Genomic DNA, 22,183 nt, shown 5'->3' on the forward strand with positions numbered 1-22,183 from the left:
GTGTGTGTGTGTGTGTGTGTGTGTGTGTGTTTTTCCCCCCAGGGAGTCCTGTATGACCTTGACAAGGTGAGTGAGTGGAGGGTAGGGCCTGCCTAACCTTTCTGTCAGAGTGGGGATGGGATGGATCTTTGAAGTGTGTGCATTTGTGTGTGCGTGAGTGTGTGTGTGTGTTTACGTTTAATGAACATCCCTGCCAGGTAAAGTCAGAGGAGGGATTAGATTAACGTACCATAGTCTTCTCTCAGCTGAAAGTGTAACCTCTTTGATCATGTTACCCTCTGTTTTAACTGGAGTCATGGTTTAGAGGCATAGATGCATGATTTACTGACAGTATCTTCTCTTGTCACCAACACATTTTAACTCTAGCTTGTTCTATTTCTGTCTGCAGCAAATCAAAACCATCGAGAGGTACATGAGGCGGTTGGAGTTTCATATGAGCAAGGTATTTCCATACTAGCAGAGCGGACTGTGTTCCTGCACTGCCTTGGATAGATTCTGCTGTAGCCCAATCTGTGAGGCAGCATACTGAGTTTAAACCCTTCCATCTGAGAGCCCTAAGAGAGCATGAGGTGCTTCAGAAAGGGTTAAAATGTTGCTCTCTCCCGTACACTCCTCCTCCTCCTCTCTTTGTGCCCTCTGTGCCACCCTGACATGCCAACACACTCCGTGACAGCTCAGCCAGCGTCCCCACGCACTAGCAACAGCAGCTAACGAGTGTTGCTATGGACCCTTCCATCAAAGCTGAACCATAGTCTCCAACCATCAACCAGTGTTGTGGATAGATTGTCAGTGTTGCAGACAGATTGTCAGTGTTGCAGATAGATTGTCAGTGTTGTAGATAGATTGTCAGTGTTGTAGGTAGATTGTCAGTGTTGTGGATAGATTGTCAGTGTTGCGGATAGATTGTCAGTGTTGCGGATAGATTGTCAGTGTTGCGGATAGATTGTCAGTGTTGCGGATAGATTGTCAGTGTTGCGGATAGATTGTCAGTGTTGCGGATAGATTGTCAGTGTTGCGGATAGATTGTCAGTGTTGCGGATAGATTGTCAGTGTTGTAGACAGATTGTCAGTGTTGCAGATAGATTGTCAGTGTTGCAGATAGATTGTCAGTGTTGTGGACAGATTGTCAGTGTTGTAGACAGATTGTCAGTGTTGTGGATAGATTGTCAGTGTTGTGGATAGATTGTCAGTGTTGTTGATAGATTGTCAGTGTTGTAGATAGATTGTCAGTGTTGTGGATAGATTGTCAGTGTTGTGGATAGATTGTCAGTGTTGTTGATAGATTGTCAGTGTTGTAGATAGATTGTCAGTGTTGTGGATAGATTGTCAGTGTTGTGGACAGATTGTCAGTGTTGTAGACAGATTGTCAGTGTTGTAGGTAGATTGTCAGTGTTGTGTAGATAGATTGTCAGTGTTGTGTAGATAGATTGTCAGTGTTGTGTAGATAGATTGTCAGTGTTGTAGGTAGATTGTCAGTGTTGCGGATAGATTGTCAGTGTTGCGGATAGATTGTCAGTGTTGCGGATAGATTGTCAGTGTTGCGGATAGATTGTCAGTGTTGCGGATAGATTGTCAGTGTTGCAGATAGATTGTCAGTGTTGCAGATAGATTGTCAGTGTTGCTGATAGATTGTCAGTGTTGCAGACAGATTGTCAGTGTTGTAGACAGATTGTCAGTGTTGTAGACAGATTGTCAGTGTTGCAGATAGATTGTCAGTGTTGCAGATAGATTGTCAGTGTTGCAGATAGATTGTCAGTGTTGCAGATAGATTGTCAGTGTTGCAGATAGATTGTCAGTGTTGTTGATAGATTGTCAGTGTTGTGGATAGATTGTCAGTGTTGTGGACAGATTGTCAGTGTTGATAGATTGTCAGTGTTGTGGACAGATTGTCAGTGTTGATAGATTGTCAGTGTTGTGGACAGATTGTCAGTGTTGTGGACAGATTGTCAGTGTTGCGGACAGATTGTCAGTGTTGTGGACAGATTGTCAGTGTTGTGGACAGATTGTCAGTGTTGTGGACAGATTGTCAGTGTTGTAGGTAGATTGTCAGTGTTGTAGGTAGATTGTCAGTGTTGCGGATAGATTGTCAGTGTTGCGGATAGATTGTCAGTGTTGCGGATAGATTGTCAGTGTTGCGGATAGATTGTCAGTGTTGCGGATAGATTGTCAGTGTTGCGGATAGATTGTCAGTGTTGCGGATAGATTGTCAGTGTTGCGGATAGATTGTCAGTGTTGTAGATAGATTGTCAGTGTTGTAGGTGGTTTGCCATTTTGACCTCTGAGGTCTCAAATGTATTTGCTGAGAGCAAAGGCCTTGAGCACGCACACACACACACACACAAACACACACACACACGTCCTTTTAATATTAATCGGCCTGCACCTCTGAGTCCCCCTGGCTGTACTCCCTTTTGCGGTTGCCAGATTGGGTAGAATTCTCCCATGCCGTGTCCCTGTTGTTGCCAGATTGGGTGGCACCCCTATCATGTACCGTCTGATTCTCTATGGTTCCTCTCCAGTAGCCCTGCTGTGTGTCCGACCTGCAGACGAACACCAGTCAACCACAGCACAACACACAAACCAAAAACAGCTCCTGTGCCAAAGGTAACCATGGAAACATAGAGACGTTGGCTTTAAGGTTTCCGAAGAGCCAATTATAGTTTGACGTTGAATCTTTTTACACACACTCCTCTATCTACGCACTCAGCAACAGGTTTTTGAACTCTGTGTACTTCCAACTTTTGAAAAAGCAGAAGGTATCTCTATTTTCATTACTTCAGAGGATGTAATGTTTCTGAGGCCTTTCAACAGAGGTGTGCTGCCTGCGTGATTCATTAGTGTTGAGCGCTACCATTTCCTGCCGTTTTGTTGTCCCTTCACACTTAGCATTGTTACACCTAGCAATGTTCTCCTCCATTCATTAATAATTTGGCCCTCTGTGAACGGTAAACTGTATGAGAATTGTATGAATTTAATAAGAAGTGCTTTCTACACAAGAATTGCACATTGTCATTGCTAGTGATGAATGAACTCAATTTGGAGTTATGAGAACGCTGGGGGGTTTTCTGAATAAGAACAACACAAACATTTCTCATATACCGTTTAGACCAACGTTGTAAGACGACTGTGTTGTATTTTTTGAAAGTTGACAGCATTGTATTATTAATTAGACAAAGGACAATGCATGCTGGGAGCATGAGTTTTCTAAAGTAGGCAGCCAGCTGATGCCTAGCTCTGGGTGGCGGACCACACACACACACACACACACACACACACACACACACACACACACACACACACACACACACACACACACACACACCACCCTCGGCGGGTGTTGACAGGAAGTAGTGCAGGGCCAAACAGGAAGTGGTGATTGCAACGGGAGGGAGGGGGGAGAGCAGTCACCTCTTTATCTAGTCCTTCTGAAGAAAATACATGGTTACAGCCTGAAAAGAGGACTATACATGGTTACATAGTTATTGTTAAGTGTGTGTCACTGTGTGTGTGTCACTGTGTGTGTGTCACTGTGTGTGTGTCACTGTGTGTGTGTGTGTGTGTGTGTGTGTGTGTGTGTGTGTGTGTGTGTGTGTGTGTGTGTGTGTGTGTGTGTGTGTGTGTGTGTGTGTGTGTGTGTGTGTGTGTGTGTGTGTGTGTGTGTGTGTGTGTGTTGTTGCTCTTGGACTAAGACCTACCCAGTTGGAGACAGAATGGCCACCCCTCGGGGTGCCTGCAGCCAGGAGGTACTAAACCATCGCCTATCAGAGATGAGAAGCTGTGAATTTACATTTACATTTAAGTCATTTAGCAGACGCTCTTATCCAGAGCGACTTACAAGTTGGAATGACGCACAACCATCCCTGTGTCCTTTCTTCAACACATCAGGCAGTCCAAAGTGATGCCTGCCCTATCTGCAGATGAGAAGTGTAATTGGGGAGCAGGTGGTATGAATCAGCCCTGTGATGTTGCCTTGCTTAGATGTGTGTGTGTGTGTCTGCTCACCGGTACTGCCTAGCCCTCATTAGAGCGATGAGGGCAAAATATTGAAGGCCAGAAAAGCTGGGACTTCCAGGCACCTCCTATTCTCTTTCAGTATGTGTGTGTCCGTATTTGTTTGTGTGTGTGTGAGGACAACATCACTAGTCAGGTGATGTCGTGGTGTCTCTGTCCCCCTGTCACCCAACACATGTTCCCTCCTCCACAGACAGAGACCTGGACCACATGGCACCTAGCTACCTCAGACAGCCTGGCCTGGCACAGCCCCTCCTCCCTTGTAGTTGGCTTATTCATCTGTTTCCTACAGACAGACATACTATTTGCATATAGAGGGTCACACTTTAAATTAAATTAAACTGTTAAGGTCTTTAATAAGAGATTATTCATGAGCAAATGTCATGCTACTGTGTGTGAAAGTTATGCCAATGCACATGAGATGCGGCTGTTCGATAAGTTATTAAGCGTTTTATAGATATTATTATACATTATCTGGGTGAAATTCTGTTCTGATACTGAACATCAGTAGTTCAGGTCCCTGTCTGTTTGTTTGGGATCCGGGCTTATCCGCCTGTTCTCTGATCGTCCCCTCCCCTCAGGGAGTACGACATGTGTTTGATGTGGCTGCAGGCCTTATCTCTGCTAGTCCCTGGTGTAATGCAGAGGGGAGGAGTAGATCCACACCAGCTCAGATGATAAACACAACGTAAGAGCATTTCCTTTAGTCTTTCTTAGTCCATGACATGCAGGTCAACTTATGTGTGCGTGTGATTCATTAGAATTATATTTTGGTTTGGATGTTGGTTGGTTGGTTAAAGACATCCTCTCTGGGTCCTCTCTGGGTCCTCTCTCTTTCCTGATGATGTTTGGTGTTTGTTTGTGGGTTAAATCTACTTTTAGTGAGTTCCTCTTTAAACCTAAGAGGGCAAAAGCCACAGAAGATTAAAGACACACTTGTGAATAGAGCTCGTTCCTCTATTGCTAGCTGTGTGTGTGTGTGTGTGTGTGTGTGTGTGTGTGTGTGTGTGTGTGTGTGTGTGTGTGTGTGTGTGTGTGTGTGTGTGTGTGTGTGTGTGTGTGTGTGTGTGTGTGTGTGTGTGTGTGTGTGTGTGTGTGTGTGTGTGTGTGTGTGTGTGTGTGTGTGTGTGTGTGTGTGTGTGTGTGTGTGTGTGTGTGTGTGTGTGTGTGTGTGTGTGTGTGTGTGTGTGTGTGTGCCTGCCAGCCTGCCTCAGCACTGTCACACAGTGTGTGTGGGTGCGTGTCCCTCTCTCAGGGTGTGAGCAGTGGAGCCCACAGAATGTGTTGTCTCCTTATTCAGCCCAACACAGTGTTTTCACTACAGTCTCCATTTAGAATAGCCTGCCCAGTCACCCTGTCCTTCATTTCCTGGGGCGATGGGTGGGGTGGGGGGGGGCACTTAGAGCTACATCCTCAGGCCCAGAAAGATGGTGTGGTAGCAGAGTCTAGTGGTAGCAGAGTCTAGTGGTAGCAGAGTCTAGTGGTAGCAGAGTCTAGTGGTAGCAGAGTCTAGTGGTAGCAGAGTCTAATGGTAGTACAATAATGCAGTGTCATGGTTTCTCCCCTGCAACTGCAATGCAGGCATCCCATCTTAGACTGACTGACACCAGCAGGCATCCCATCTTAGACTGACTGACACCAGCAGGCATCCCACCTTAGACTGACTGACACCAGCAGGCATCCCACCTTAGACTGACTGACACCAGCAGGCATCCCATCTTAGACTGACTGACACCAGCAGGCATCCCATCTTAGACTGACTGACACCAGCAGGCATCCCATCTTAGACTGACTGACACCAGCAGGCATCCCATCTTAGATTGACTGACACCAGCAGGCATCCCATCTTAGACTGACTGACACCAGCAGGCATCCCACCTTAGACTGACTGACACCAGCGGCTGTCTGTCTGTCTCTGCCCACTCCACCAAGTCCCCATTCCTCAGATACCACTTGGTGACCTGAATCCTATAGGGTAAAGTTGGCACAGAGGGTCTGGTTACTGCACTCTCCCCCTCTGCAATCGTTTATATAGCTCAAATAACTTTATGTGACATTGTTATAGAGAGTTAATTGACATGGAGACTTCATTGTTAGAATTAATTATACTCTTTGATGGAATGAATCTCATGATTCAGGAGAAAGTAGATCAAATCAAAGTTTATTAGACGCGTACACAGATTTGCAGATGTTATTGCAGGTGTTTTTAGCTCCAACAGTCCAGTAATATACATTTTTATTACTTTTTTTAAAAGGAAATATCAGAACAAGCAATTGTGAAGGATGTCGTGCTGCTTGCTTAGCGAGTACCACTTTCTCCTGATTCGGCCCATACATGGCGCGGACTCAGGACCTCTGCCTCACAAACAAACCATCCTCTTAGCCGATCGCGCCACCTCAAAAGCTAGCTAATTAGGCGACGCAAGTGGGACACTTAAGGCTGAGGAGTACGTTTCACATCCCCATGTGATACAAAATGTCAGAGTCATCTTCAAATCCTCATTGCTCTGAATCAGATCTTTCTCTTCTGACTCAGCCCTTTCTCCTCTCTCCGAATCAGCCTTTTCTCCTCTCTCTCTGACTCAGCCCTTTCTCCTCTCTCTCGCTGAATCAGCCCTTTCTCCTCTCTCTGTATGACTCAGCCCTTTCTCCTCTCTCTGTATGACTCAGCCCTTTCTCCTCTCTCTGTATGACTCAGCCCTTTCTCCTCTCTCTGTATGACTCAGCCCTTTCTCCTCTCTCTGTATGACTCAGCCCTTTCTCCTCTATCTGTATGACTCAGCCCTTTCTCCTCTCTCTGACTCAGCCCTTTCTCCTCTCTCTCTGACTCAGCCCTTTCTCCGCTCTCTCTGACTCAGCCCTTTCTCCGCTCTCTCTGACTCAGCCCTTTCTCCGCTCTCTCTGACTCAGCCCTTTCTCCTCTCTCTCTGACTCAGCCCTTTCTCCTCTCTCTCGCTGACTCAGCCCTTTCTCCTCTCTCTCGCTGACTCAGCCCTTTCTCCTCTCTCTCGCTGACTCAGCCCTTTCTCCTCTCTCTCGCTGACTCAGCCCTTTCTCCTCTCTCTATGATACAGCTATGTCTTCTCTCTCTCTGACTCAGCTCTTTCCAGAGAGAGGAGAATAATAGTTGTGGTTAAGGTGTATGTTTACGAGCTGTACAGTTCCACTGCACCCAAATAAACAGCCCACCACATACCACAGACAGGGATGGGCGGGGTGGGGTGGGGGAGTGAGGGTAGTGTGGGGGTATTGTGGTGGGGTCGGGTGGATGATGCTATGAGGGATGCTGGGACAGGGTGGGGTTTCTCTCTCTTAGTATCCAAACATGACACATCCACTGAACTGCCAGAACCTCACATCATCATCATCATCATCATCAACCCTTGCTATTGTCCTGCTAAATGAATTTAGCTTATCGTCCTCCTCCCCCCTCCACCACCTGCTGTGGCTGCTATGATTGTCAAGACGTTAGGATGCGATTGGCCCATTTCCCTCCTCTGTTTCCCCTGAGGAGAACCTTAAAGACTGCTATGCATCAATATTTCACTGAGCTTCACGGCGACGCCTGAATATTTCCTTTTGATTTGGCCCTCTCCAGGTGTTTGTTTATGCCTGCCAGGCGGTTACAGTAGAGTACAGTGTCGGTAGTCTCAGTACGGTCTCAGTACGGTCTCAGTACAGTAGGGAAGTCATCACATTATAAAATCACTCTCATAACACACCACAGGCAGAGGGAGGGATGGAGAGAGAGTTGGCTTATGTTAGTTGGCTCTCTCTCTCGTGCACATGTACGCTCCCCCCCCCTCACTCTCCATATATTCTGTCTCTCTCTCCGTCTTCCTCTCCTCCCACGTGGATTAATGCTGGCCCACCACAGTATATTTCTATCCAGCTTTCTGCTGGGTGTGTGGGTATTAGACAGTGCTGGCGGTGGAGGCTGAACTCAGTCGGCTGGCCAACGATCGCTAAGCGCTGTCTGCTGCTCCGCCACCGTGGAGGTATTCTACAGGGGGATCCCACGTGAATGGGACAGCACACTACCGGTGCAGGCCCCGTTTACACTGCTCTTTCTGTCCTCCTCTCTCTCTCTCTCTTTCTCTCTCTCTCTCTCTTTCTACCTCTCTCTCTCTCTCTCTCTCTCTCTCTCTCTCTCTCTCTCTCTCTCTCTCTCTCTCTCTCTCTCTCTCTCTCTCTCTCTCTCTCTCTCTCCTCTCTCTCTCTCTCTCTCTCTCTCTTTCTACCTCTCTCTCTCTTTCTATCTCTCTCTCTCTCTCTCTCTACTCACTCACTCACTCACTCACTCACTCACTCACTCACTCACTCACTCACTCACTCACTCACTCACTCACTCACTCACTCACTCACTCACTCACTCACTCACTCTCTCTCTCGCTCTGTTTTCCTCTGTTTCCTCCTGCAATTCATTTCAATTTAAGAGGCTTTATTGGGAAACACATGTTTACATTGCCAAAGCAAGTTAAATAGATAATAAACACAAGTGAAATAAACAGTAAACATTAAACACAAGTTTAAAATCAATAGACACATTTCAAATGTCAGTATGGCTATGTAGTGTTGTAATGATGTGAAAATAGTTCAAGTACAAAATGGAAAATAAATAAAAGTAAACAGGTTGTATTTAAATGTTGTTTGTTCTTCACTGGTTGCCCTTTTCTTGTGGCAACAGGTCACAAATCTTGCTGCTGTTATGAGACACTGTGGTATTTCACCAAATAGATATGGGAGTTTATCAAAATTGGGTTTGTTTTCGAATTCTTTGTTGGTCTGTGTAATCTGAGGGAAATATGTCTCTCTAATATGGTCATACATTGGGCAGGAGGTTAGGAAGTGCAGCTCAGTTTCAAATCAAATCAAATCATCAAATCAAATTTTATTAGTCACATACACATGGTTAGCAGATGTTAATGCGAGTGTAGCGAAATGCTTGTGCTTCTAGTTCCGACAATGCAGTAATAACCAACAGTAAACTAACCTAACAATTCCACACTACTACCTTACACACACACACAAGTGTAAGGGATAAAGAATATGTACATAAAGATATATGGATGAGTGGTGGTACAGAACGGCATGGCAGATGCAGTAGATGGTATAGAGTACGGTATATACATATGAGATGAGTACTGTAGGGTATGTAAACATAAAGTGGCATAGTTTAAAGTGGCTAGTGGTACATGTATTGCATAAAGATGGCAAGATGCAGTAGATGATATAGAGTACAGTATATATACATATGAGATGGGTAATGTAGGGTATGTAAACATTGTATTAAGTGGCATTGCTTAAAGTGGCTAGTGGTACATTTTTACATAATTTCCATCAATTCCCATTTTTAAAGTGGCTGGAGTTGAGTCAGTATGTTGGCAGCGGCCGCTAAATGTTAGTGGTGGCTGTTTAACAGTCTGATGGCCTTGAGATAGAAGCTGTTTTTCAGTCTCTCGGTCCCTGCTTTGATGCACCTGTACTGACCTCGCCTTCTGGATGATAGCGGGGTGAACAGGCAGTGGCTTGGGTGGTTGTTGTCCTTGATGATCTTTATGGCCTTCCTGTGACATCGGGTGGTGTAGGTGTCCTGGAGGGCAGGTAGTTTGCCCCTGGTGATGCGTTCTGCAGACCTCACTACCCTCTGGAGAGCCTTACGGTTGTGGGCGGAGCAGTTGCCGTACCAGGCGGTGATACAGCCCGACAGGATGCTCTCGATTGTGCATCTGTAGAAGTTTGTGAGTGCTTTTGGTGACAAGCCGAATTTCTTCAGCCTCCTGAGGTTGAAGAGGCGCTGCTGCGCCTTCTTCACAACGCTGTCTGTGTGGGTGGACCAGTTCAGTTTGTCCGTGATGTGTACACCGAGGAACTTAAAACTTTCCACCTTCTCCACTACTGACCCGTCGATGTGGATAGGGGGGTGCTCCCTCTGCTGTTTCCTGAAGTCCACAATCATCTCCTTTGTTTTGTTGACGTTGAGTATGAGGTTATTTTCCTGACACCACACTCCGAGGGCCCTCACCTCCTCCCTGTAGGCCGTCTCGTCGTTGTTGGTGATCAAGCCTACCACTGTAGTGTCATCCGCAAACTTGATGATTGAGTTGGAGGCGTGCATGGCCACGCAGTCGTGGGTGAACAGGGAGTACAGGAGAGGGCTCAGAACGCACCCTTGTGGGGCCCCAGTGTTGAGGATCAGCGGGGTGGAGATGTTGTTACCTACCCTCACCACCTGGGGGCGGCCCGTCAGGAAGTCCAGGACCCAGTTGCACAGGGCGGGGTCGAGACCCAGGGTCTCGAGCTTGATGACGAGTTTGGAGGGTACTATGGTGTTAAATGCTGAGCTGTAATCGATGAACAGCATTCTCACATGGGTATTCCTCTTGTCCAGATGGGTTAGGGCAGTGTGCAGTGTGGTTGCGATTGCGTCGTCTGTGGACCTATTGGGTCGGTAAGCAAATTGGAGTGGGTCTAGGGTGTCCGGTAGGGTGGAGGTGATATGGTCCTTGACTAGTCTCTCAAAGCACTTCATGATGACGGAAGTGAGTGCTACGGGGCGGTAGTCGTTTAGCTCAGTTACCTTAGCTTTCTTGGGAACAGGAACAATGGTGGCCCTCTTGAAGCATGTGGGAACAGCAGACTGGGATAAGGATTGATTGAATATGTCCGTAAACACACCAGCCAGCTGGTCTGCGCATGCTCTGAGGACGCGGCTGGGAATGCCGTCTGGGCCTGCAGCCTTGCGAGGGTTAACACGTTTAAATGTTTTACTCACCTCGGCTGCAGTGAAGGAGAGCCCGCAGGTTTTGGTAGGGGGCCGTGTCAGTGGCACTGTATTGTCCTCAAAGCGGGCAAAAAAGTTGTTTAGCCTGTCTGGGAGCAAGACATCCTGGTCCTCGACGGGGCTGGTTTTCTTTTTGTAATCCGTGATTGACTGTAGACCCTGCCACATACCTCTTGTGTCTGAGCTGTTGAATTTCGACTCGATTTTGTCTCTGTACTGAGACTTGGCCTGTTTGATTGCCTTGCGGAGAGAATAGCTACACTGTTTGTATTCGGTCATGCTTCCGGTCACCTTGCCCTGGTTAAAAGCAGTGGTTCGCGCTTTCAGTTTCACGCGAATGCTGCCGTCAATCCACGGTTTCTGGTTTGGGAATGTTTTTATCGTTGCTGTGGGTACGACATCGTCAATGCACTTCCTAATGAACTCGCTCACCGAATCAGCATATTCGTCAATATTGTTGTTGGACGCGATGCGGAACATATTCCAATCTGCGTGATCGAAGCAGTCTTGAAGCGTGGATTCAGATTGGTCGGACCAGCGTTGAACAGACCTGAGCGCGGGAGCTTGTTGTTTGAGTTTTTGTTTGTAGGCTGGAATCAACAAAATGGAGTCGTGGTCAGCTTTTCCGAAAGGGGGGCGGGGGAGGGCCTTATAAGCGTCGCGGAAATTAGTGTAACAATGGTTTCCACCATTTTGTGGGCAGTGTGCACATAGCCTCTCTTCTCTTGAGAGCCAGGTCTGCCTACGGCGGCCTCTCTCAATAGCAAGGCTATGCTCACTGAGTCTGTACATAGTCACAGTGGTCAGGTATTCTGCCACTGTGTACTCTCTGTTTAGGACCAAAACAGCATTCCAGTTTGCTCAGTTTTTTGTTAATTCTTTCCAATGTGTCAAGTAATTATCTTTTTGTTTTCTCATGATTTGGTTGGATCTAATTGTGCTGCTGTCCTGCGGCTCTGTGGGGTGTGTTTGTGTTTGTGAACAGAGCCCCAGGACCAGCATGCTTAGGGGACTCTTCTCCAGGTTCATCTTTCTGTAGGTGATGGCTTTGTTATGGAAGGTTTGGGAATCGCTTCCTTTTAGGTGGTTGTAGAATGTACGGCTCTTTTCTGGAATTTGATCATTAGCGGTTATTGGTCTAATTCTGCTTTGCATGCATTATTTGGTGTTTTACGTTGTACACAGAGGATGTTTTTTCAGAATTCTGCATGCAGAGTCTCAATTTGGTGTGAATTCTTGGTTGGTAAGGGGACCCGAGACCTCACAGCGATAAATGGCAATGGGTTCTATAACTGATACAAGTATTTTTAGCCAGGCCCTAATTGTGATGTCGAATTTTATGTTCCTTTTGATGGCGTAGAAGGCCCTTCTTGCCTTGTCTCTCAGATCATTCACAGCTTTGTGGAAGTTACCCGTGGCGTTGATGTTTAGGCTGAGGTATTTCTCGTTTTTTTTGTGTGCACTAAGGCATCGGTGTGTAGGTAGAATTTGTATTTGTTGTCCTGGCAACTGGACCTTTTATAGAACACCTTTATTTTTGTCTTCCTGAGATTTACTGTCAGGGCCCAGGTCTGTCAGGGCCCAGCCTAGGTCTGTCAGGGCCCAGCCCAGGTCTGTCAGGGCCCAGGTCTGTCAGGGCCTAGGTCTGTCAGGGCCCAGCCTAGGTCTGTCAGGGCCCAGGTCTGTCAGGGCCCAGCCTAGGTCTGTCAGGGCCCAGGTCTGTCAGGGCCCGGCCCAGGTCTGACCAGACACAGGTCTGACAGGGCCCAGGTCTGTCAGGGCCCAGGTCTGACAGAATCTGTGCAGAAGATCTAGGTGCTGCTGTAGGCCCTCCTTGGTTGGGGACAGCAGCACCAGATCATCAGCTTTGTTCAAGTAGACTGTGATTTTTCTGTGGTCTAATAGGTGTGTCAGTGGGCTGACTGTGAACGCTCTGAGAGACTCTGGGTTGAGGTCAGTGATAAAGTAATCTACTGTACTACTGTCAAGGGATGAGCTGTGGGTGTACCTACTAAAGGAGTATCATCGAAGCCTACCCTTGACTATGTACATACCCAGCGTAGGACAGAGCTGCAGGAGTTGTGACCTGTTTTTGTTGGTTGTTTTGTCATAGTTGTGCCTATGGGGGCATATGGGGGAGGGAATGCTGTCACCTCCAGGTAGGTGTTTGTCCCCCTGTGTGCTGAGAGTGTCAGGTTCTTGTCCAGTTCTGGCATTTAGTTCACCACAGACCAGTACATGTCCCTGGGCCTGGAAATGGTTAATCTCCCCCTCTAGGATGGAGAAGCTGTCATCGTTAAAGTATGGGGATTCTATTGGGGGGATATAGGTAGCACACAGGAGGACATTTTTCTCTGTTAAGATAATTTCCTTATTCATTTCTAGCCAAATGTAAAATGTTCCTGTTTTGACTAATTTAATAGAGTGGGTTAGGTTTGCTCTATACCAAATTAGCATACCCCCTGAGTTTCTTCCCTGTTTCACACCTGGTAGTTTGGTGGATGGGACTACCAGCTCTCTGTAACCTAGAGGGCAACCAGTGGGTCCGTCTCCTTTATACCAGGTTTCTTGTAGGATGACAATGTCTGTATTTCCAATGTCTTTGATGAAGTCTGGGTTCCGGTTCTTTAGGCCAAAGGCAGATGACCTCAGACCTTGTATATTCAAGGATGAGATAGTAAAATCTTTGTGTTCCATAGAGTCTAGTGTAGTTTTCCTGTGGTTTAGGCCCGGACCATTACAGTAGGTGTGAGCAGAGCATGTTGAGCATCTGATACATACTTCTTAGGTGACAGGATGGGGCTTGGGGGGGGGTGTAATAGTTGGGGGTTGGGCTTGTTGCTCTGCTCACAGTCTGGGCATTATGTTCTGCTGTCATGTTGAGGTCCTTGCCAGCTGTCTTTCTCCAGCCCTCGATCCCCTTTTCTCTCCTCAGTCCATGGGTTTAGCATAGTTAATATGAAGGGGGATGTCAGTCAGTGTGCTGTGATCTAAATGTGTAAATCTATGATAAAGGGTTTGAGACTCTGGGTTGGGTTTGAGACATCAATCTGCCAGACATGGTAATCAGCCTTCCCCGGGAGCAGACTGAGTCCCTCAGGTAGCCACTGCAGCGTCATCTGCATGCTGAATATTTAGTATCTTTATGTAAGAGGGGAGGATGGATTAGATTTGCAAGCTTGTTTCATGCCCAGGGCTTCTGTTTACGCCGAATGGAACATCACAAGCTTGTTTCAGGCCCAGGGCTTCTGTTTACCCTGAATGGAACATCACAAGCTTGTTTCAGGCCCAGGGCTTCTGTTTACCCTGAATGGAACATCAGAAGCTTGTTTCAGGCCCAGGGCTTCTGTTTACCCTGAATGGAACATCACAAGCTTGTTTCAGGCCCAGGGCTTCTGTTTACCCTGAATGGAACATCACAAGCTTGTTTCAGGCCCAGGGCTTCTGTTTACGCCGAATGGAACATCACAAGCTTGTTTCAGGCCCCGGGCTTCTGTTTACGCCGAATGGAACATCACAAGCTTGTTTCAGGCCCAGGGCTTCTGTTTACACTGAATGGAACATCACAAGCTTGTTTCAGGCCCAGGGCTTCTGTTTACCCTGAATGGAACATCACAAGCTTGTTTCAGGCCCAGGGCTTCTGTTTACCCTGAATGGAACATCACAAGCTTGTTTCAGGCTCAGGGCTTCTGTTTATGCTGAATGGGACATCACAAGCTTGTTTCAGGCCCAGGGCTTCTGTTTACACTGAATGGAACATCACAAGCTTGTTTCAGGCCCCGGGCTTCTGTTTACCCTGAATGGAATATCACAAGCTTGTTTCAGGCCCAGGGCTTCTGTTTACGCTGAATGGAACATCACAAGCTTGTTTCAGGCCCAGGGCTTCTGTTTACGCTGAATGGAACATCACAAGCTTGTTTCAGGCCCAGGGCTTCTGTTTACGCTGAATGGAACATCACAAGCTTGTTTCAGGCCCAGGGCTTCTGTTTACCCTGAATGGAACATCACAAGCTTGTTTCAGGCCCAGGGCTTCTGTTTACCCTGAATGGAACATCACAAGCTTGTTTCAGGCCCCGGGCTTCTGTTTACCCTGAATGGAACATCACAAGCTTGTTTCAGGCCCAGGGCTTCTGTTTACCCTGAATGGAACATCACAAGCTTGTTTCAGGCCCAGGGCTTCTGTTTACCCTGAATGGAACATCACAAGCTTCCCAGACCGTTATTGCACGATCGGCACAGAACGTGCCGAGTATGTGTGTTTGTGAAAGGCATACTTTAATATAGGTTATACATCTGTAGCCCTCTCTTTGTTGTGTATTTTAAGGCTATAACCCTCTGCTCTCTGTACTTTCTACATGCCTAAGTGTGTAACCCTCTCTATGCTACGGTGTATAGATTTGAACTATGACCCTCTGTGTCCCCTGCAGGTGGATGAGCTGTATGAGGCGTTCTGTATCCAGCGCAGGCTGAGGGAGGGAGCCAGTAAGATGAAGCAGGCCTTCTCTGCATCTCCCTCCACCAAGGCCACCAGAGAGAGCATGTCAGAGGTCAACCGCAGATACAAGGAGTACACAGAGGTGTGAATCCACGCACACACACAACTATACTGTGTAATCATCAGCCCATTCACCGGCACCATACGATCACCCACTGAGATCTAACACAGTTCTGGTGCCTGATGTCAAAGTTTGATGAATGGGTTTGGTTTGTCTCCTGTTGTTCTTTGTTTTTGGGCTGATCATTCTGCCTTCCTCCCCAGAATATGAGCACGTTAGAGGGGGAGCTGGAGAACATGCTGGGGGAGTTCCATATCAAAATGAAAGGTAAGACTGAGGCCAGTGGGACAGCCGGTAGAGTAGAGGTATCTCGTAGGGAAAACTGGAGACAAACAAGCAATGATCGATTTTACACAAGTATCTCTTCATTTCTCTTTCACTCTCTCTCTGTCCTTCTCTTTCTCTCTCCATCCCTCTCTCACTTCAGGTCTAGCTGGCTTTGCTCGTCTCTGTCCAGGAGACCAGTATGAGGTGAGTTATATGAATGAGGCCCTCTCTACATCAGAAGTAGACAACTGTATCTTTCCCAATCTGCAGACTGGCTCCAAAATGGCAATTATGAATACATAAAAACAACTGTTTCATGGCTCTTGACTTCTGTCTCCTTGGCCTTGCATCTATCTCTAACTGCTCTCTTTCTCCCCCCCTTTCTCTCTCTCTCTCTCTCTCTTCCTTTCTCCCTCTCCACCCTCCTTCCATCTCTCTCTGTTTCTCTCCCTTCATCCCTCCGTCAGATCTTTATGCGGTATGGGCGTCAGCGCTGGAAGCTGAAGGGGAAGATAGAGGTGAACTCCAGACAGAGTTGGGACGGAGAGGAGATGGTCTTCATGCCCCTCATCACAGACCTCATCAACATCAAGGTACACATGAGAATGTTATATCATATGATGCGGTTGGTTAGCTGACATGTTAAATACCTATCCAGACGGGCGGGGATCTGACATGCGTCTGCAATGTCTTTCATTTTGAATGCTGCCCCTATCAAACCCTTTCTGAGGGCAAACCACAGTCCTCCAAAGGTTCTGATGCCAAATTACCGTTGACCCCTGGTCCCAACTATCTGTCTTTGTTCCAATCAGGTGACAGAGCTGAAGGGTCTAGCCACACATCCTGGTGGGCAGTGTGATCTGACCTCTAACTTCCTGTCTCTGGTCCAATCAGCTCTAACTTGCTGTCTGTGGTCCAATCAGGTGACGGAGCTGAAGGGCCTGGCCACTCACATCCTGGTGGGCAGTGTGATCTGTGAGACCAAGGATCTGTTCACGGCCATGCCTCAGGTGGTGGCTGTAGACGTTAATGACCTGGGAACCATCAAACTCAACCTGGAGGTCACATGGTTGTAAGTCAGCGTTTCCTAAAATAGGGGTCATGACCCCATGTGGGGTCGCCTGATTTGAAAATGGGGTTGTGCGAGAGAAACTCGTGTTTGGTTCATGGAACCGGGGTTACGTCGGTAACCTCTGGTAGCCGCTAGATAGGTTGTAATAAACAGAGTTTCTGTTTTCTACCTACAAATGTGGCAAAAAATGTTTTGACCTTTTAAGCTACAAAATATTATGACCCCTTCACTGAAAGAAAAATGTTTGGGGTCCCCTGTTGTCAGTGGACTTAATTAAATGTCTATTTGAGTGGTGTACATGTTTTTAAGGTGCGACTAGTGACTGTTGAATCTGAATCACAGGAGGTTAAAGTTATTGGTGGTGTTCAAGAAGCAGAAAAACATCAACACCAACTTCAAAACTATTGTTTTTGTAGCCAAAACAAAGCATTCTTTAGGACGTAGAGAAACAGACAGTAAGGTTTATACAAATCTCTGCTGTTAAACTAAATGTTAGTCTAAAATAAAGAGAATGTCTGGAGGATTTTTATAGTGAAGATCAAGTTTATAACTTCTCTACCTGGGCTGATGAGACAGTGGATTGTACAGTCAGACGGAACAGAGAAAATAGTCATTTTAACCTTATAGATTGGTGGTAACTTGTGGAATAGACACCGGCTGGAATGCGCTTTTAACCAATCAGCATTCAGGATTTAGAGTCACCCATTGTATAAAGTGTTATAACTACACCATGCATGCTACTACGGTGGTTAGTTACATCGGTTAATGTTGACTAAGTGATGAAGTTATACTGTAACGCTGCCCTCTTCTGGAGAACCTGGGTGTCTGCTCCAGCGTTACAGCTGCATTCACCTGGTAGTTTATAATTCTCTAATGGACTCTTTCTCCTTCTGACTGTCTCTCTGCTCTCCCCCCATGCAGTCCGTTCGATGTGGAAGACCTGACCCTGTCTTCAGGGAACGTGAGCAAGGCCACCGCCCTACAGAGACGGGTGTCTGTCTACAGCCAGGGCACGCCAGAGACACCCACCTTCCAGGACCAGTCCTTCTTTGTGAGTCCCACACAGAGCCTCTTCTCCCTGGAGTGGGATAGGGGAGGGGAGTGGGTGTATGGATCTAAGGATCTATGACTCCTAGTCCCATTGCTGTCTTATAACGCAGCATACTGCTCACTCACAACACAGGATTCCTCGTTGCACTGTCCCACTAACACTGCCCTTGTGTTGACTGGATTGTGAAACCAACAGCTTGTGTCTGTCTATGAATGCAGTGCAATGGCTAAGGCTAACTAACCCTAACTCACCCATCCCTCCCTCCCACCACTCACCCATTTCTCCTCCGGCCCCTCCCTCCCCTGCTCCCTTTGTGTGTGGTAAAGAAGTGGCACCCCTCCCCGACCCAGCATCGTCCCTGCCTGACCCAGCATCGCCTGTCCCCGACCCTGCATCGCCTGTCCCCGACCCAGCATCGCCTGTCCTTCCTCCACGGTCTGAGGAACTCCCTGTTAGAGAAGCTGAGACGCAGTCGCTCGTTTGGCGACCTGGTCTCCCTCCGCCCCAGGCCCAAGTCCAGCCTGGAGGGTTATGTGACTGAGGTGTGCTAGGTTAGGGCTAGCCCCGATTCCCCCTGTCTGTGTGGCTGTGTCTGCTTATTGTTAGCATGCTGTCTGTGTGGCTGTTTATTAGCATGCTGTCTGTGTGCCTGCTTATTGTTAGCATTCTGTCTGTGTGGCTGTGCCTCTTATTGTTAGCATTCTGTCTGTGTGGCTGTGCCTCTTATTGTTAGCATGCTGTCTGTGTGCCTGCGTATTGTTAGCATGCTGTCTGTGTGGCTGCTTATTGTTAGCATGCTGTCTGTGTGCCTGCGTATTGTTACCATGCTGTCTGTGTGCCTGCGTATTGTTTGCATGCTGTTTGTGTGGCTGCTTATTGTTAGCATGCTGTCTGTGTGCCTGCTTATTGTTAGTATGGATTGGCTTGTGTGGCTGTGTAGAACAGTAGAAGTAGAAAAGAGGAGTTTACTGTGATGCTCTTCTCTCTCTCTCTCCCTCTCTCCCTCTCTCTCTCTCACTCTCTGCCTCTCTCACTCTCTGCCTCTCTCCCTCTCTCTCTCTCCCTCTCTCTCTCACTCTCTGCCTCTCTCCCTCTCTCTCTCTCCCTCTCTCCCTCTCTCCCTCTGCCTCTCTCCAGTCCACTCTCCCTGATGACGTCTTTGAGAACGGTGGGTGTGGTAACGCCGAGTGCAAGCGCCTCTCCTTCACCTTCTCCGATACTTCAGTCTCCTCCCCCAGCCTCGCCCCCGGCCAGTCCAACCCCGAAATCACCATAACGCCCCCTGAGACCTGCCCCCAGCCCCAAATCCCCAACGTTGAAGTCACCGTTCGAATACATGCAGACGTAGTGGAAGAGGCAAAGGAAGGGGAGGAGGAAGAGGAGAGTCGCGGTAGCAGCGGCAGCGTGAGTACCAGCCTGGTCAGTGAGGAGGCGGAGTCAGAGTGGGAGAGGGCGGAGTCCCAGTCTAACGGAGGATCCGTCTCTCTCTGCTCGGAGAGGCAGTTATCTGCGGTCGGTCCCGGGGGTGTGTTTCCGGACCACGCTGGGCCGCACAGCGATGGAGATGAAGATGACAGGTAATAGATGGATGTTTTGTCTTTATGATACGCAGAGGCCAAACGAATCTCCCCTTGAGGGACAATGAAATTGTGTTGTATTGTAACGTATTCTATTAAATTGTATTCTATTGTCAGCTCGGAGCTGCTGAAGCCCGTAGAACTTGACACTGAAGAACCAGGCAGTTTGACCAGGCAACTGGTGAGGAGGCTGACATCGTCTGACATTCTGCCCGAGGCGGGGGTTCTGAGCTGGGCTGGGGAGGGGAGCAGGGCCTTCCTGGAGAGCAGCCTGGAAGAAACCCTGCAGAGTCTGCTACTGAGGCTAGAGTCACTGGGACAACGCTGTAGAGAGCTACAGGACCTGGAACAGGAAGTGATGCGCCTGGAGGACCTACTCAAGGTGAGGCCTGTACTTTCTCCTCAAGCAACTGTGTGTGCATCACAGGGTTGGGGGGTCAATGCAATATTAGCTGAATTTGACATTTAATTTAACAAATACACCATGACAGCGCAATACACAAGGGGTGGAACAGTGGCAAAGGTACCCACAGGACAAACAGAATAATATTAGTCTGAGGAGAGATTAAATAGCATTAATACAACAAAAATTATTCTAAACACACCTTTAGTTTACACCAAAGTTAAACATTTGTATTTTTAAAAACAATGCATTTCAAATCCTGAATTGACTTGTAGCCTTGACATCCAGTTGAATCCCCTATGGCTGCAGGTCGTCTCTCCCTCAGTAGTAGGCCAACCTAGTCTGGCATTAGCAGACAAGCCACACCCTGCAGGGTTTTTCAGGGTCTGATCTCTCCCTCAGTGCCGTCTCCCGGGCCACCGGAGCAGGTCGTCCAGCCTCAGCCTGATGGTTGAGAGCGCCCTGGAGAGTTTCGACTTCCTCAACACCTCCGACTTTGACGACGATGACACGGGTGATGACCACGCCCTCCAGCGCTCCGTGTTCTTTGACATGGAGGCGGAGAGCATCGAGTAAGTTAGGAGGGAGGGACGTGAGGAGGGGGAGGGCAAGTCCCCTCCCCTGTCCTCTCGCTAGTCTACTACCCCTCTGTCCCTGCCTGGGAGATGGTGGTGGTGACCCTGCCTGTCTCCTTCCATCTGCCTCTAACCTCTGTCTGCTAACCCCACTGTCCCTCCACGGCCAATGAGATTCTACTGGGCCTGTGTATGTGTGTGGGACTAACCCAGGCTGTTTTTCTCCCCTCTATCTGTCTCTCTCCCCCCCCCCCTATCTGTCTCTCTCTCTCCCCCCTCTATCTGTCTCTCTCTCTCTCCCCCCTCTATCTGTCTCTCTCTCTCCCCCTACTGTCTTTCTCCCTCCTCTATCTGTCTCTCTCTCTCTCTCTCTCTCCCCCTCTATCTGTCTCTCTCTCTCCCCCTCTAGCTCCCCCCCTCTCTCTCCACCTCTACATGTCTCTCTCCACCTCTACATGTCTCTCTCCACCTCTACATGTCTCTCTCCCCCTCTACATGTCTCTCTCCCCCTCTACATGTCTCTCTCCCCCTCTACATGTCTCTCTCCACCTCTACATGTCTCTCTCCCCCTCTACATGTCTCTCTCCCCCTCTACATGTCTCTCTCCCCCTCTACATGTCTCTCTCCCCCTCTACATGTCTCTCTCCCCCTCTACATGTCTCTCTCCCCCTCTACATGTCTCTCTCCCTCTCTATTTGTTTCGCTCTCAGCTGTCTCCCATCTGTCTCTCTCCCATCTGTCTCTCTCCCCCTCTCCCATCTGTCTCTCTCCCATCTGTCTCTCTCCCATCTGTCTCTCTCCCCCTCTCCCATCTGTCTCTCTCCCCCTCTCCCATCTGTCTCTCTCCCTCTCTCCCATCTGTCTCTCTCCCCCCTCCCATTTGTCTCTCTCCCATCTGTCTCTCTCCCCCCTCCCATCTGTCTCTTTCCCATCTGTCTCTCTCCCCCCTCCCATCTGTCTCTTTCCCATCTGTCTCTCTCCCTCTCTCCCCCTCTCCCATCTGTCTCTCCCCCCTCCCATCTGTCTCTCTCCCATCTGTCTCTCTCCCATCTGTCTCTCTCCCATCTGTCTCTTTCCCATCTGTCTCTTTCCCATCTGTCTCTCTCCCTCTCTCCCATCTGTCTCTCTCCCCCTCTCCCATCTGTCTCTCCCCCCTCCCATCTGTCTCTCTCCCCCTCTCCCGTCTGTCTCTCCCCCCTCCCATCTGTCTCTCTCCCATCTGTCTCTCCCTCTCTCCCATCTGTCTCTCTCCCTCTCTCCCGTGTGTCTCTCCCCCTCTCTCCCGTGTGTCTTTCCCTCTCTCCCATCTGTCTCTCCCCCCTCCCATCTGTCTCTCTCCCATCTGTCTCTCCCTCTCTCCCATCTGTCTCTCTCCCTCTCTCCCATGTGTCTCTCCCCCTCTCTCCCATGTGTCTCTCCCCCTCTCCCATCTGTCTCTCCCCCCTCCCATCTGTCTCTCTCCCCCTCTCCCATCTGTCTCTCTCCCCCCTCCCATCTGTCTTTCTCCCATCTGTCTCTCCCTCTCTCCCATCTGTCTCTCTCCCTCTCTCCCATGTGTCTCTCCCCCTCTTTTCCGTGTGTCTTTCCCTCTCTCCCATCTGTCTCTCTCCCATCCCCCCCATCTGTCTCTCTCCCATCTGCCGCCCCATCTGTCTCTCTCCCCCCTCCCATCTGTCTCTCTCCCCCCTATCTGTCTCTCTCCCCCTCTATCTGTCTCTCTCCCCCTGTCTCTCCCCCTGTATTTTCATCTGTTTGAAGTTGGTGTACAAACCCGAAAGTAAAAGACGCAAAAACGAAACTTAAGAACTGGAAGCTTAGAAATAGCATACATAGAACATATCTACCGCTTCTTAGACTTGCTTCCAATGAGAATGACAGATCTATGTG

At 48.5% G+C, this 22,183-nt stretch overlaps 1 protein-coding gene across 4 annotated transcripts in view; it reads left to right on the forward strand.

Moving 5' to 3' along the window:
* The window catches only part of LOC139558728 (rho family-interacting cell polarization regulator 2-like), a 111,679-nt gene that overhangs the window by 75,097 nt on the left and 14,399 nt on the right, over window positions 1–22,183 (forward strand). For 3 of the 4 annotated variants that reach the window (XM_071374102.1, XM_071374104.1, XM_071374103.1), the window contains exons 5-16: window positions 43–66; window positions 389–442; window positions 15,223–15,372; window positions 15,555–15,618; window positions 15,779–15,822; window positions 16,086–16,211; window positions 16,542–16,690; window positions 17,612–17,741; window positions 18,068–18,283; window positions 18,879–19,318; window positions 19,436–19,700; window positions 20,124–20,293. In XM_071374102.1, coding sequence (XP_071230203.1) covers window positions 43–66; window positions 389–442; window positions 15,223–15,372; window positions 15,555–15,618; window positions 15,779–15,822; window positions 16,086–16,211; window positions 16,542–16,690; window positions 17,612–17,741; window positions 18,068–18,283; window positions 18,879–19,318; window positions 19,436–19,700; window positions 20,124–20,293 — 1,832 coding nt within the window. The remainder of the gene's footprint in view (window positions 1–42; window positions 67–388; window positions 443–15,222; window positions 15,373–15,554; window positions 15,619–15,778; window positions 15,823–16,085; window positions 16,212–16,541; window positions 16,691–17,611; window positions 17,742–18,067; window positions 18,284–18,878; window positions 19,319–19,435; window positions 19,701–20,123; window positions 20,294–22,183) is intronic. The other variant, XM_071374105.1, reaches the window with a different exon arrangement.

The sequence above is a fragment of the Salvelinus alpinus genome, chromosome 29, assembly GCF_045679555.1.
Source record: "Salvelinus alpinus chromosome 29, SLU_Salpinus.1, whole genome shotgun sequence".
Lineage (NCBI taxonomy): Eukaryota > Metazoa > Chordata > Actinopteri > Salmoniformes > Salmonidae > Salvelinus > Salvelinus alpinus.